This window comes from Xiphias gladius, chromosome 6 (genome assembly GCF_016859285.1).
Source record: "Xiphias gladius isolate SHS-SW01 ecotype Sanya breed wild chromosome 6, ASM1685928v1, whole genome shotgun sequence".
Classification (NCBI taxonomy): domain Eukaryota; kingdom Metazoa; phylum Chordata; class Actinopteri; order Istiophoriformes; family Xiphiidae; genus Xiphias; species Xiphias gladius.
Genome location: NC_053405.1, coordinates 28898536 through 28912703, shown reverse-complemented (window position 1 = coordinate 28912703; position 14168 = coordinate 28898536). Strand labels below are relative to the sequence as shown.

Here is a 14168-nt window from a genome sequence, read left to right as displayed (position 1 = left end):
ATTTATAAGAATGTGTGTAAAGGATAGAAAATTGGATACGAACAAGAACCAATAAATGGAGAAAAATTATGTTATGTGAATGTTTTTGTGGCATGGTCTTGGCTGGATTCTATTACTGCTCATGTTTGACTAGGTTTTATTTTCTGCACAAACACTACCAAATTATGTGGTATGTGGCTAAATTCTGGAGTTCTGGGATTACATGAAGTGAAGTGTCTTCTGTCTCTTCATTCGATCCCAGACTGACTCCATGATGTTGAGATCAGGGCTCTGTGGGGGCCAGACCACGTGCTGAAGGACTCCTTGCTCTTCTTTTCGCTTAAGATAGTTCTTCATGACTCTGGCTGTATGTTTGGGGTTGTGGTCCCCCATTACTGAGGGTAAGAGGGGTTGACAGGGCAGCGTCAGCAACAACAGTCTGAGTTCTCCCTGTAAGGTAACAACGGAACCAAGTGACCAGGACATCATCTAGACCTATAGACTGGAGTTTGTTAAGTGGGAGGTTTATGATCAACTGTATGAAATGCTTTTGAGAGAGCAGCGTAATTTTTTTTTTTTTTTTAATCCAGGGCGTAGATAATGTTATCAATTACTGAAACTGCAGCTGTTATTGTGCTGTGCTCCAGGTGAAAAACAGACTCCTGTGACTGTATTAAGTGTGGAGAGTCAAAAAAGGTACGTAATTTTAAATTAACCAAGGATTCTAGGAACCTTGGTAAAAAAGGAAGTCTCGATATTGGTAGTTGTTGAGATCACTGACATCACTACTGTTGTTTAAGGTTACTACTATGGCACTCCTCCGTGACAGCTAGAATTATTCCTGTTAAAAAGGTTTGATTAAAAATGTTTGCTAAGTGTGGACAGATTATTGGGGCACAAAGAAGATATATGTCGAGGTTATCTGCACCTGTAGTTTTACACGTTTGCCACCTTGTCAGAGCTCTGTGAACATCTTCCACGGTCACCATGCTGAAAGAAAATTTGTAGTCAGAAAAATCCGAGGCATTTGGGAATCCCTCTGCTGGATAGAAAGGGTAACTTTCCACAGTTGAGTTTGCAGACACAATAGTGAATAAAAGACCAGAGGAGAGAAAATGATGATTAAAAGCTTTGACCATGGACTGTCCATCAGAAATATTACCAGATTCTACTTTTATTTGTGGTGGAAGATGAGATCCATGTGCTCAAGAGATGTTATAGTTTTCCAAAATGTAGAGGAATTGTGACAAGGCGAGAGAGCTGTCAGTCAAGAATCAGACAATCTTTTTTGTCATGATCGCAGAGTCCTTTAAGTGTCGTTCGACAAACACCTAGCAGGCTGTCTTTTACTCAAAGTGACTTCTATATATCCAATCCACCATACAGTAAAGGCCTGACTGATGGAGTGCTGCTGAGATGGTCGCCCTTCTGGCAAGTTCTCTCATCTCTGAAAAGGACTTCCGAAGCTCTCCTCGAGGGACCACTGGGTTCTTGGTCACCTCCCTGACCAAGGAGGTGACCCAGTTACTCAGTATGGCTGGACGGCCAACACTGCAAGAAGTCCTGGTGGTCCCAAACATCCTCCATTCCACAATTACTGAGTCCACTGTGTTTTATCACAGAGGTCTACAGAGAGTTCCTTTGACTGGCTTGGTTTTTGTCCTGACATGCACATTATGTCTCATTTTATGTCACTCTCACAATACAAATGGTGTCTTGATCAAGTCCAGATGTTTTGTTGGTTTAGTTTCCCCATAATGAACAAATATTTAGGATCAACCGTTTAGAGTATTACAGTTACAGTACAATGGCAGTAAAAAAAAAAAAACCCACATTCAGGCACTGAGAAGAATGAATGAAACAATTAAATTGTGTTATCCAGAAGCTTGTAGGTATAGTGTACATAAAAGAGACAGGAATGGTTTCTGTATGATAATTTTTAATAAGTCAACTTATTTCTCAAAATCATTGATAAAAGGATATGGTTTGTAATAGTTGCCTTGATTGTGTCAGATATGCAATGTAGTCTTATCAAGAACAGATAATATTATGTGATAACCATCTGTGGAGGTTCTGCCATAACTTTGACGTCAGCAGGTCATGCCTGCTGATTATCGTTGGCTCTAAATCTTGCCTATAGGCGCACTGCCACCACGACTGTACTAGTAATTTGTGGGATAGGCTAAAATTAAATCCAGTTCTGAATAAAGCTTCAAAGCAACATTAGGGAAAATAGTTTAATTGTACTGCGTGTTATATTTTTCCAGCATAGGACGCAGTTGCCTGCTGTCTGCCGTAAGAGCTAAATATTTCCCATAATTCACCACAGTCTACTGTGTAACAGCAATCCAGTTGTTGGTAGAATTGGATTTATAAGCTATGGCAGACCTTCCACGCATTTTGTTCTTCTTATTGTGACTGGTAAGATATTAATATTGCATAACTGACACCGTCAACATAAATATCAGAGATATCCTTATCAGACTGAGGAATGAGTTTAATTTCATTAGACAATACCCATTATAATATCATGCCCTCTCTTTTATGTACCTGTGTTTCTTTATTTGTATTCCTCCTCCGAGCTCCTGAATGTGTTTTTTTTTTACCGTCACATTACTATAACTGTAAAACTACAGATTATTTTCAACGAATCATCTGAGCTTGAATGTGTCATGCACTGCATTCGTGATTGCGGGAGTGACCGTCTGTCCTTTTTCCCCAAGTGTGTCTCAGTCACGTCTGATCAAAAACCACACTCTTGCAGTTTTAACAGGCACTGTGGCAATTACCGGAAATATGCCAAACGAGTAGGCAGTTGACCACTCACGAATAAACTCAATATGTCTAAAGAGATAGGTTGACAGGCCATGGGTCCAGGTCAGTGGATGTGAAATTAAGCGTTCATTATTACACATCACAAATTTCATATGAAACAAAATACTTTTTTCCATTTGAGCAAACAAAACTTAATTTTTTGGTGTGGTAATTTTACATATAGTGGCAATTTTACTTACCATGAAATCAGCATTTATTTAATTCAGTTGAACTGTCGAAAACAATTGTGTCCTTAAGAGCCCATTTTAAGTTTGATGATTGCTTCTAAAAGATAGCTGAGTTTTTCCACGTTCATCAGCAAAGTACATTTTTCCAGTGTCCAGGTAGAGGAGAGCTGTGTCAACTCACCTCCAGTGTTATTGAATTGATTTGAATTGACTCACTAGTGAGCAGATTGGATCCTTGTAAACTCATTAGCCATGAAAAAGGGCTTTTAAAAAGCTTATTCCACAACACTGACACAATGGGGCACATTACCCGAATTTGGCTGATTGTGAGCAGACATAGTGAATTAGGAGTCTTCAGCACTGCCCCAAACCTCTCTCGGACTTCAGAGCTAGTTTTAACACTAAAATTCTTTGTGAATCACTCAAAAGCCTAAGACTTATTTTCAGAAGTGCCTCCTAACTCAGCTAGTTAGGTGCTAGTTTAGCCTTAAGCATACCACCTCCCCACACCATTAATGCTCAGCCGATAAAAAATTTCACACAGCAGATTGAGCTTCTCTCTTCATGTCAACACCAAAATCATGTCATGTGGCTATAAAAATGCAGCATTATGATCATCATGCTATTATAAGTATGATTTATGGTCAGCAGCCTAACCAGCCCATTATTAGATCATGCAATTTAACACCTAGTTGATGGATCACATTTCACTTCACTAACTAATCACATGGCATTGTATTGCCTACGATTTATGTTTAGGATTTAATCTGCTTTGGTTCGGCTTCCCTCACCTCAGTGACAGCAGGCCATATGCAAAGTCTGTTCTAAACTTTTTGATACCTCATCATGTCTAGTGATCAACAGCATGCTATATACCATACAGTGACTGAAATGCCAGAAACACATACAATCTAATGCAATCTTATGAAAAAATCTAGCCAGAAAACCTGCCTTTAAGAAACTTGTGCTGCAACAGTGTCCATCTCCTAAACTGCAGTGCACCATGTTGGTGTTTTGAAGTATGTTTAATTATGATTTTTGTAAAAAGAAAGCAAAACATCAACACAATAGAGCTGAGGTGGATCTTATTAACGGCCAGGGATTCACATACATGTCTGACATGGGACCATCAGAACCAGACTACACCAGACTGCTAACAGATTATCAAAAGCAAAGCAGAAAACATACAGACAATCAGTCTACCAGTTCAGCAAAAACTTTTATTAAGTGACATATTAGTCCTTCTTGGCAGCAGCCTTTCTCATGGCAGCCAGTACGTTGCTCAGTTCCTCTCTCTTTCTCTTGGCCCGAATGTGAGTGCCAATCTGGGGAAGAAACACAGCAACATTAGACTGACTGACTTCAGCACTGTGTAAACTCTGAGCTTTCTCTCTGTGGAGCTGTGGTGTCAGTGTCATGCATCGTGTCAATCATGGGGGGGGCGTCACAAAAGGACAGAAAAAGGCTAAAGCTTTCACCATACTCAAAAAACCTGCTACAGTCAGAGAGCTACAAGACATACAGCTACATGAAAGGGTGACTAGTTAAGTGAGTAGAAGATGAACTGGTCTCCAAAATTCATAAAGCTAAAGTGAAACATTCTTTTCAACATTTTAAGCAAAATTAGTGTATTATGTTTGTTTTGTATAATCTTAGAGTGAAAAAAGCCAAGGAGCGTCATACAAAAGTTTGGGCACCCCAAGAGATATGAACTCTCAGAACTTTCATCAAGGTCTCAGACTTTAATTAGCTTGTTAGGGCTGTGGCTTGTTCACAGTCATCATTAGGAAAGGCCATGTGATGCTAGTTTCAAAGCTTTATAAATACTCTGACTACCCAAACATTGTCCCAACAATCAGCAGCCATGGGCTCCTCCAAGCAGCTGCTTAGTACTCTGAAAAATAAAATAACTGATGCCCACAAAGCAGGAGAAGGCTATAGGAAGATAGCAAAGCGTTTTCAGGTAGCCGTTTCCTTAGTTCGTACTATAATTAAGAAATGGCAGTTAACAGGAACGGTGGAGGTCAAGCTGAGGTCTGGAAGACCAAGAAAACTTTCAGAGAGAGCTGCTAGTAGGATTGCTAGAAAGGCAACTCAGAACCCCTGTTTTACTGCAGATGACCTTCAGGGAGATTTAGCAGACTCTGGAGCGGTGGTGCACTGTTCTACTGTGCAGCAACACCTGCACAAATACGACCTTCATGGAAAATCATCAGAAGAAAACCTTTCCTGTGTCCTCACCACTAAATTCAACATCAGAAGTTTGCAGAGGAACATCTAAAGGAGCCTGATGCATTTTGGAAACAAGTCCTGTGGACTGATGAAGTTGAAATAGAACATTTTGACCACAATGAGCAAAGGTATGTTTGGAGAAAAAGAAGCAGAATTTCATGAACAGAACACCTCTCCAACTGTTAAAGATGAGGGTGAATCAATCATGCTTTGGGCTTGTGTTGCAGCCAGTGGCACAGGGAACATTTCACTGGTAGAGGGAAGAATGGATTCAATTAAATACCAGCAAATTCTGGGAGCAATCATCACACAGTCTGTAAACAAGCTGAAAATGAAAAGAGGGACGGCTTCTACAACAGATTAATGATCCTAAATACACCTCAAAATCCACAATGGACTAACTCAAGAGGCCCAAGCTGAAGGTTTAGTCATGGCCCCCACAGTCCCCCCACCTAAACATCATTGAAAATCTGTGGGTAGACCTCAAAATAGCAGTGCATGCAAGACTGCCCAAGAATCTCACAGAACTAGAAGCCTTTTGCAGTAAGTGAGTGAAAATCTCCCGAACAAGAACTGAAAGACTTAACTGCTCCAAAAAGTGTTTTAAAGCTGTGATACTTGCAAAAGGGGGCGTTACTAAGAACTGACCATGCAGGGTGCCCAAACTTTTGTTTTCGGCCCTTTTTTCTCTCTCTCTCTCTTTTTTTTTTTAATTTTAAAAATGTAAATGATGGAAATAAAACAGTTATCTTCCAGAAAATAATCATAATAGAAATGTTCCATATTTGAATCTACACCTTTTGGAGATAAGTTCAGCTTTTATGCATTCAACTATTCACAGTAACAGAAATTTTGACCAGTGTGCCTAAACTTTTCCATGCCGCTGTACACGCACGATCTGCTTTATAAATCTAATGTACGAGTGACTCAGTATGTAGCTCAATCACAGAAATTGTGTGCAATTGCACAGGACTATTTTCCACTCCCATTGTCATCATAAATTACACAAATTAGTGGGGAATGCTACAGTGGCTGTTTAGCAGTTGTTGAAGTTCACAACAATACTTATTTCTAAGTACTCCGACAGAAAACAGAAACACAAACTCACCCTCTTCTTGATAAACTTGAGAGCTCTCTTGTCCTTGGACACCCTCAGCAGCTCCATGGCTCGCCTCTCATACGGGGCAAAACCACACACTTCACGGATCGTATCCCGAACAAACTTGCTGTGTTTGGTCAGACGCTGCAGGGGAAAGAAATAGGACATATCTTTTAATGGCGGTCCATTTTATCTGAAATATTTGAGTAGTTCACTCTTTCATATCCAAAGTTCTGGGCAATAGAGATAACATCATTGTAACTACGCATTACATCTTCGGTAGCATATTCACAGCATGTTAACGTTGGAAAAAATGTGCAACTTATGACAATGTGAGATATATATATATATATATATATATATATATATATATATATATATACATATACACACACACATTGATATTTACTTTTTGGATTACTTTGGGATTTTCTTATCAGAACTATAAATAGGAAAATAGACCTAAAAGACTAATGTTTTTACCACCATCTTATGCTCCAAACTTTGAAACTTTAGGATCAGTACTGAGAACTACTGCTCTGAAATAAACTCTACAAACTCCAAATGCTACTGTAAACATTTAAAGGAAATATCTGAAATTGACCATAGGCCACATTGTAGGTTATCGATTAATCTTGGAGTTTTGAAAATCGTACTTATTTTAAAAGAAACAAAAATGTGTTAGTCCAACTCGATAGTCCAACTGCTATATCAGTTCCAAGCCAACTACGTCCTACTGAAGACAGAAATTACTGACTTGCAGACGATACAGACAAACTGAAGCAGAAGTGCAGTGTTTAAATATATCAGAGTTGATGTGTGGAGTGAATAATACCATAAGACTGATGATTGTGAACTTCGTATCACAATTTCCCAAAGGCTGATGTATTTAAATTGCACACAAAACACTGGGTTTAGTACTTTTATGGGAGTTGGCAGTTGAACAACAAAAAAAGGTTACTCTAAACTACCTGTCACTGCGGTCACTCAACAGCAGATACTCACCCCACGCCGGCGGCTGTGTTTGGGAGCAGTTACATTTTTGGTAACTGGGTGGCCTTTGTTAAGGCCAACAGCCATAGGGTAGCGAATAGCCATGTCTGCAGAAGACCACACACACAAACATCAGTTCAAGTGTAAACGACAACATTTTTTAAAATTAGCCGATAGGCCATATGCAAAGTGGGGAAGTCACATCCTTTTTCAAGTGATCAGGCACAACAATAGAGTAGGTCCAGCTCAACAGTCGTCATGGTGCAGTGTGTTGCACAGCACTGACCACTTAAATGACTAGCGACATTTAGCCGATCCGGTCCCAGTAACAAAAAAAAAAAGGTGCGCAACTGAAGCTGTAGCGGGTGGAAACCGTTCACGCCAGACATAGAGGGCAAATTCAAAACCCGTTCAACCGACAGCGTCCACCATCCTACTGGGCTTCGCACTGTACTTAGTCCAGCATGTAACGTTTCAGCGAGTGGAGCTCCGATTGGTCTTCCAGCCTCTTTACCATTACAGAACAAAATGCCGTTTGTGGTCATAAACAATAACTCGTACAGATTTCAGGGGAGAATTAGCTGCTGCCGCAGTATGTTGGACGGACGGAACTAGTGATGCTGGCTAGTCACCAACGCGGCTACAAATTTTCATTTCAGTTAGTTCCTGTGTTAAAATACTGGACCCAGATATTAGATGAAGTCAATAGATTGTGGTGGTTTCAATTTATTAGCATGGACTGGCTGGATGGCGAAGATTACACATGAGTTAAAGCAGATAGTTATCTACATTACAATCCTACCTGCTGTCTGTGATGGCGGTCAAGCCGGAAGGACTGTTTAGAGAGCGAAGCGGGGTAATAGAATGTTTGACCCGGAAGGCATTTCTGGGACGTCAGCACGGCAGCGCCCCTGCCGGGGCGGAAGAGTTACTGTTGGTCGATTAGGGATTCAATCCATCCAAGCACCGGCACTATTGGAATCTTATTGTATTTGTCACCCATCATATTGTCAGGGAGGGGCCGGAGAATTTAGTTGAACAGAACTTTCAAGTCCAAGCAGGTATATACAAGCTATTTAAAAAAAAAAAAAAAATCTGTGATCATAAAATGTAAAGCATGAAAAAAAAATTGTTTGTGGTTCCTCTTTAACATCATGGCGGTTTGAATAATGATGCATTTGCTTCCTCAAGTGTTATTTGATAACCTTGCTCATGCAGTTAGCCTTAATTGGAAATCACAGGTGTACCCTAATTTCTTGCAGTGATCACAGGTGAACTCGCCTCTGTTGCACTGAGGTTGTACTTTGGGCCCCATATTCTCAATGTAGTCCATCTAACCTGTTTGTTTTTATTAATACATAAGATCAAATATCCTACGCTTCAAGTTAAAAATAATAGAGTTATAGCAAGATGGTACAATTTTGAATAATTTAACATTTTAGTGATATTGCACATGGGTGTGCTCAGTTTTGCTGTGTACTATATGTGTAGTAAATGTGACAGGACTCCGTTTGCTGAACTTGCTTGCCATACTCTTTACTAACCTTCACACCAGTATCCACCCGCACCTCCCCCTCTCCATGAACCCAGCTCACTCTACATATATAAAAACCCTCAGCAGCACATGAAACCAAAACTATCTGTTCCATCAGGAAAAGGTGAGAAAATTAGTTTTTTAGCTCTTTTTTTTTAAATTTGGGTGAACTGACCCTTAAACATTTCACAATACTGAATAATTTTCAGTAATTTTCTACCAGACTTATAAGTACGGACCATCTGTACGTGCCATCTGCTTGGTCATTGTTAAGCCCACAAGCTTGTTCTTCAAGAGATTAAAGCGCTCCTGAGCCTATCCTCATATACAGGATGTCTCAGTGACAACAAACTTTTTCACAGCACAATAAAAGTCGCTAATGAGAACAACAGCTTTTGAATAAGTTGATGCCTATGGATTTATAGTTATGTGCAGCATGATCACGCAGTTATCATCGTGGCTTCCTGTGAAAATTCTGACCAAAATTACATTTGCTATGTTTTGTAACAGTTCAGTTTGTATAAGGGGGGCGTTGTGACTCTGTTTGGAAAATAAAAATACATCACCAGTTTATTTTTAGATGACTTGTTTAATTTTATAATTATTACATTTTGGGATACAATATATTTGGGAGGTTATGGCCTAATGAGAGTGCCACCATCTGGGCATCTACTTGTAGGAGAGATGTTGGTTATCCATCTATAGTCTTATCCACACTCTTAAATATTTGGGCAGCTACACATTTTTTTGTTATTCAGGCTCTGTGCACATTCAATTTGAAATAAAATAATGGATACTAGATTAAAGTGCCAAGTCTCAGCTGTAATTCGAGGAATTTAATATCAATATAGAAAGAACTGTGTGGGAGATATAGCTCTTTAGTGTCCAAAGTTTAGGAGTTCAAAAGTTACTGAACAGATAGGAAGAAATATTTAGAACATTTCGAGGAAAATCCTTTGCAGTCAGTGATTGCCTGAAGTCTTTTACTCAATGACATCAGCAGAGTCTCTTCCCTGGTAATGCTCTCCCAGAGCTTCAGCTTCACTGTAGCATCCTTCAGCATTGCTTGTTGTGGGGTCTCTCTTCCTTTAGTCTGGTCTTCACCAAACGGACTGCTGCTCGGTCGGACTGAGATCAGGGGATTGATATTCCAGCTCTTCATCTTGAGAAGCTCTATGGTTGCTTTGGCCTTATGTTTAGGATCATTGTCCTGCTGAATGATGAAATGTCATCCAATGAGCTTTGATGCATTTAACTGAATCTGATCACACAGAATGCTCCTGTATTCTGCCCAGGCCACAACAGAACCACCACAGATGAGGTGGTGGCTTTGGGTCATGAGCTGTTCTTTTCCCCCCTTTTCCATTTTCCAATATTCTGAATGTTTTAGAGGTTGATTTTTGTTTCATCAGTCCATAGAACTTTGCTTCAAAACTCTACTGGTTTCTTTTTGTGTTTTTGTGAACTGCAGCCTAGTCTTTCTGTTTTTGAGGTTTGCATCTTATGGTGAATTCTCAGAGGTTCTGGTCACGATTCTTCTCTTGATCGTTGACAAGAAAACACATTTGCCTACATCCTTGTGAGTGTTCTTGACTTGCTGTGCAGTCATAAAGGGGTTATCTCCACCATGGAAATGATTTTCCAGTCATCCACAACTTGTGCTCCTCAGGTTGTTTTCCGTTTTCTAGTTTTATTTCCTGTACACACCTGAGTTTTTAGAAGGTACCCAACTGCTGATTTTGGCAAACCAACTACCTTTGATATTGTTCCTGATTGTTTTTAAGCCTCATTATTATCTTCTTCACTTGTACGGTTAAGTCTTCACTCCTCATATTGACAGACAACTCTACCTCAATCTAAATGGCAACTCTCAACTCTCAGTCAACTCTGAGCCTCGTGTGACCTCTTTTGTGCATCAACAGTAGTAAAATATCATCAGCATATAACATCAGTTTATGTTCCTATCCACCACCTGGTCTTCCAGAAATCATTTTATTGTGTCTTATCAATACTGCCAGTGGTTCTAAAAAAATGTAAATGGTAATGGTGAAATGGGACAGTATTGTCTTAACTCATGAGACAAAACCAGATCCAAACCTTGTTGCTAAGTCAGCATATGGGGGTAATATTTTTGTTCATTAAAACACAAAGAAATATGGAATTGCGAACCAGCCAACATAAACTGCAGCACAAAATTACTATTATTCAAAAATCTGACAAAGAGCTACAATCTGAAATGCCATTTGCATCTAAATCAAACCTTGCATTGTGTGTATTTTGGTTAGGGTTTCTTATTTTTGGTGTGTGTTTCTCTTTAAGCATGCTGGCACCGAAGCTGCAATTGGTACTTCCCATTTTATCCTGCCCTCATGGCTTCATTTTTCCCTCATGTGGAAAAATCTGACTAGTGACGTTTGTGGGTCCTACTGGTTCTCAAAGTGAAATAATCTCAGCTCCAGGATTGACAGTTCACAGAAAAATGTGTTTATGTGACACCTGCACACCTACCACATTTTCATACAAGGCTGAGTCTTAATCATAATGGTTCCGTGCCCCATATTTCATCAAGTCTTCACCAAAGTTTGCACATACCCAATTAGGAGGAACCTGGGAACAAGGATGAAAGTTCTATTCAAATATTTTTTACGGTCTGCTCTTGGGCTAAATTTTCAGGGGCAACCAATCCTGGACAAATTGGCAGCCACTTCAAATCTACACCACTTTTGGATGATTTTACTTACAGTCGAATGATTTATAATGAATAATTTGGAGAACTTTTAAAATCCCTTGCCAGACAGATAAGTATCCGCTGCCTTTTATTCTGATGGCCTGAGAGAGCTCTTTAGATCTTGGCATGATGATATACTTCAAAAGCAAAGAGAACACCAGACCCTAGATGACAGAGGTTTAAATAAGACAAATTCCACCTGTGCTCCCTAGGCTGGTTCTTATCATTGGCAAATTATGAAAATGACTACAAATGTTAATTTTATGTGTCATTTGTTTGAGTATATCATATATTAATGGCACTATTTCAAAGAGGATCAAATGTTGTCTTGTTAAAATATGTTTAAAAAGTAAGCCATTCCCATGAGGTGTACTTAATTTTGACTGTATCCTACTATTTATGCTCTGTAACTTTGGCAATATTACACCTTGGGGCCTCATTCAAACTTTAAATGACACAGGACACTTTCAACTCCGTGGATGCGAAGGGGCCCACAGTGGAGTCGGTGGTGCAAGCATACCTAAAATTTCTTCCCTCCCATTAGGACAAGTGTGCTATGAATTTTGGTTGTGATCTAATGTACTGTTTTGTACCTTTATCTCCTCTCTCCTACTTTCTGTGGTCCCGTATACAGTAATTTAATACAGATGAGTTCACAAAAAGCTGTTTTCGTTTACATGTTTTTCTGTTTCTGTTGTCAGAAAATGGAACAAGTGTGAAATAGTGATTGAAACGTGGCCCATTCAGACCACATGTTAACCAGCAGTCACCTCCAAGCCGTTTCCAAGCTGCTGCTCTGAACTGCTAAAATCCTGATTTTATAACCAAGACGTCGTCTGACAGAATCATCAGACACATAAGTTAAAGACAACGTCTGTGCTGAGATTTCAGGTATATTTACCTGTAAAATGATCAGTCAGAGATCACGTCTGTGTCAGCTGCCATGTGATCAGTTGAACGACAATAGTGGTGACTCTCTTGTACGGAAAGTAGCTAAGGTTTGTCCACAAATTAACAAAGATTTGTCACTAGGCGCTTTTGTGAGAAAAACTCGCTAAAAGGGTGTGAAAAGTCTGTGAATCTAGCGACAAAGGCTCTAAGTTGGCGACACGACATGTAAACGCACCCTGATGATGAGATACTGAAATGAGAAACTGTTTGTGCCAACTCAGTCAGTCAGTCAAGGCCATTTGCATTTATAGGGCTGGCCCCGCTATTGCGGTCTAGCCAAAAAGGCATGTCCAAGCCGGTATTTCTAAAATGTGTCAAAAACCATAAATGCTAATAGCATCAAACTCAGGCCAATTTTTCTCTGTGGTAATGCCTGCAGACTATAAAAAAAATAGCCTTTACAGCGCAACCATGTGGCCAGTTATAGAAATGTATGTGTCATTTGCACTTTTGGGCTGATACCTCGTCAACTATAAGTTGCAGAAGAAAAATTATTTTTGCCAAGGATTTTTTAGATCAATACAAATTGTTTTTTTGAATTTTTAATTTTTGTGAAGCACATTTTTATCTCCCTGTTCTCCATATTTCCATCCAGTAATCACCAAGCTTGGGGTAACTCTGGAAACAACGGAACGTTTGTTTTTAGATAGTCCTTACCACTGTCGTACAATTGGCTACAAAATGTGAGTGGGTGGGATCTACGGGTTTAAAATGCTATACCTCCTCAATTCAGTGTTCATTTTTAAACAAAATTGGGTTACAAGTGCACATTGGGCTTTTGAACAAGCCTGTAGAATTTCAAGCAATTTTGCCGCTGGGGGATGCTACAGGCAGAGTCTATGTTTTATGAGTATAAATCTGCACATATGAAACCTGATCAAGCCTCTAAAATTTTGCGTTACAGAGGCAAAAATATTTCAATATCTGTTACCCTAATGTCATTGCAAACATGTAGAATAACTTTACAATGTAAATTTCAATTTCCACCAAATTTAAATCATTTTTGCAATTTTGCATTTTTGCACTTTTGCCAATAAGCTGCGCTATAGTAAACATTACCTACATGCATTTGAAGCTCAGTAACTTCACCATTTGTCCACTTAGAAGCATCATTCAAACTACACATGACATGAGACTTTGGCCCTATATTTGTGCAAAATACCTTTTTGATATGCTGTATAGTTTTTTGAACCACAGCTGTTTTGGTTAGAATATTTTATAATTTTAGAAATAATTTATTAGCTCAAATGTTTGAACAAAAGTGAAAATTAACGAAATATATCTCACATCAAACTATACAGTTTCTGGAAATTGTGCTAGACAAGTAAAATATGATCATTTCTAAAATACATCAGACTCTCCTTCTCTCTCAGAATATATTCTCCAAGACAGGGGAAATAACATATAGAGAAAAATATGTCTAATGAATAATGAAAGTTGTTTATGGTTCTTTTATTGAGCAGACCTACATATCCAATATTTTAAATTGTGTTGACCTGATAACAGCTTTTTGTGAAGGATGGTGTATGTATCCTCGCTCATGGCTCCTCAACGACCCCTCCTTGCTCCTCAGAACAGAAATAAGAGTTTTTTGAAGGCCTTCAAGATGCAGGACCAGAACAATTTCCAGGTCAAGCGAGGACTGTTCGG

The 14168-nt window shown here is 39.3% G+C and overlaps 2 protein-coding genes across 2 annotated transcripts in view; both read right to left on the bottom strand.

Annotated features, from left to right (window-relative positions):
• Window positions 1–1559, bottom strand: part of pde6d (phosphodiesterase 6D, cGMP-specific, rod, delta) — a 29720-nt gene extending 28161 nt beyond the window's left edge. The window contains exon 1 of the mRNA XM_040128640.1: window positions 1364–1559. Coding sequence (XP_039984574.1) covers window positions 1364–1559 — 196 coding nt within the window. The remainder of the gene's footprint in view (window positions 1–1363) is intronic.
• Window positions 1560–4181: 2622 nt separating this feature from the next.
• On the bottom strand, window positions 4182–8232 carry rpl36 (ribosomal protein L36). Its single transcript, XM_040127793.1, has 4 exons — window positions 8108–8232; window positions 7318–7412; window positions 6322–6456; window positions 4182–4306 (listed from the first exon to the last, which is right to left on the bottom strand). The coding sequence occupies exons 2-4, from the start codon at window positions 7408–7410 to the stop codon at window positions 4217–4219; spliced, it is 318 nt and encodes a 105-aa protein (XP_039983727.1). The 5' UTR covers window positions 7411–7412; window positions 8108–8232; the 3' UTR covers window positions 4182–4216.
• Between the last annotated feature and the right edge of the window lie 5936 nt (window positions 8233–14168).

What these genes read in the sequence shown, in the direction of transcription:
- rpl36 (XM_040127793.1), bottom strand. Translation starts at nt 7,410, where the DNA reads ATGGCTATTCGCTACCCTATGGCTGTTGGCCTTAACAAAGGCCACCCA. An exon ending in AACACAGCCGCCGGCGTGGG is followed by an intron (nt 6,457 to 7,317) that starts GTGAGTATCTGC and finishes TTTCCCCTGCAG; the next exon opens with CGTCTGACCAAACACAGCAA. An exon ending in TCAAGTTTATCAAGAAGAGG is followed by an intron (nt 4,307 to 6,321) that starts GTGAGTTTGTGT and finishes TTTCTTCCCCAG; the next exon opens with ATTGGCACTCACATTCGGGC.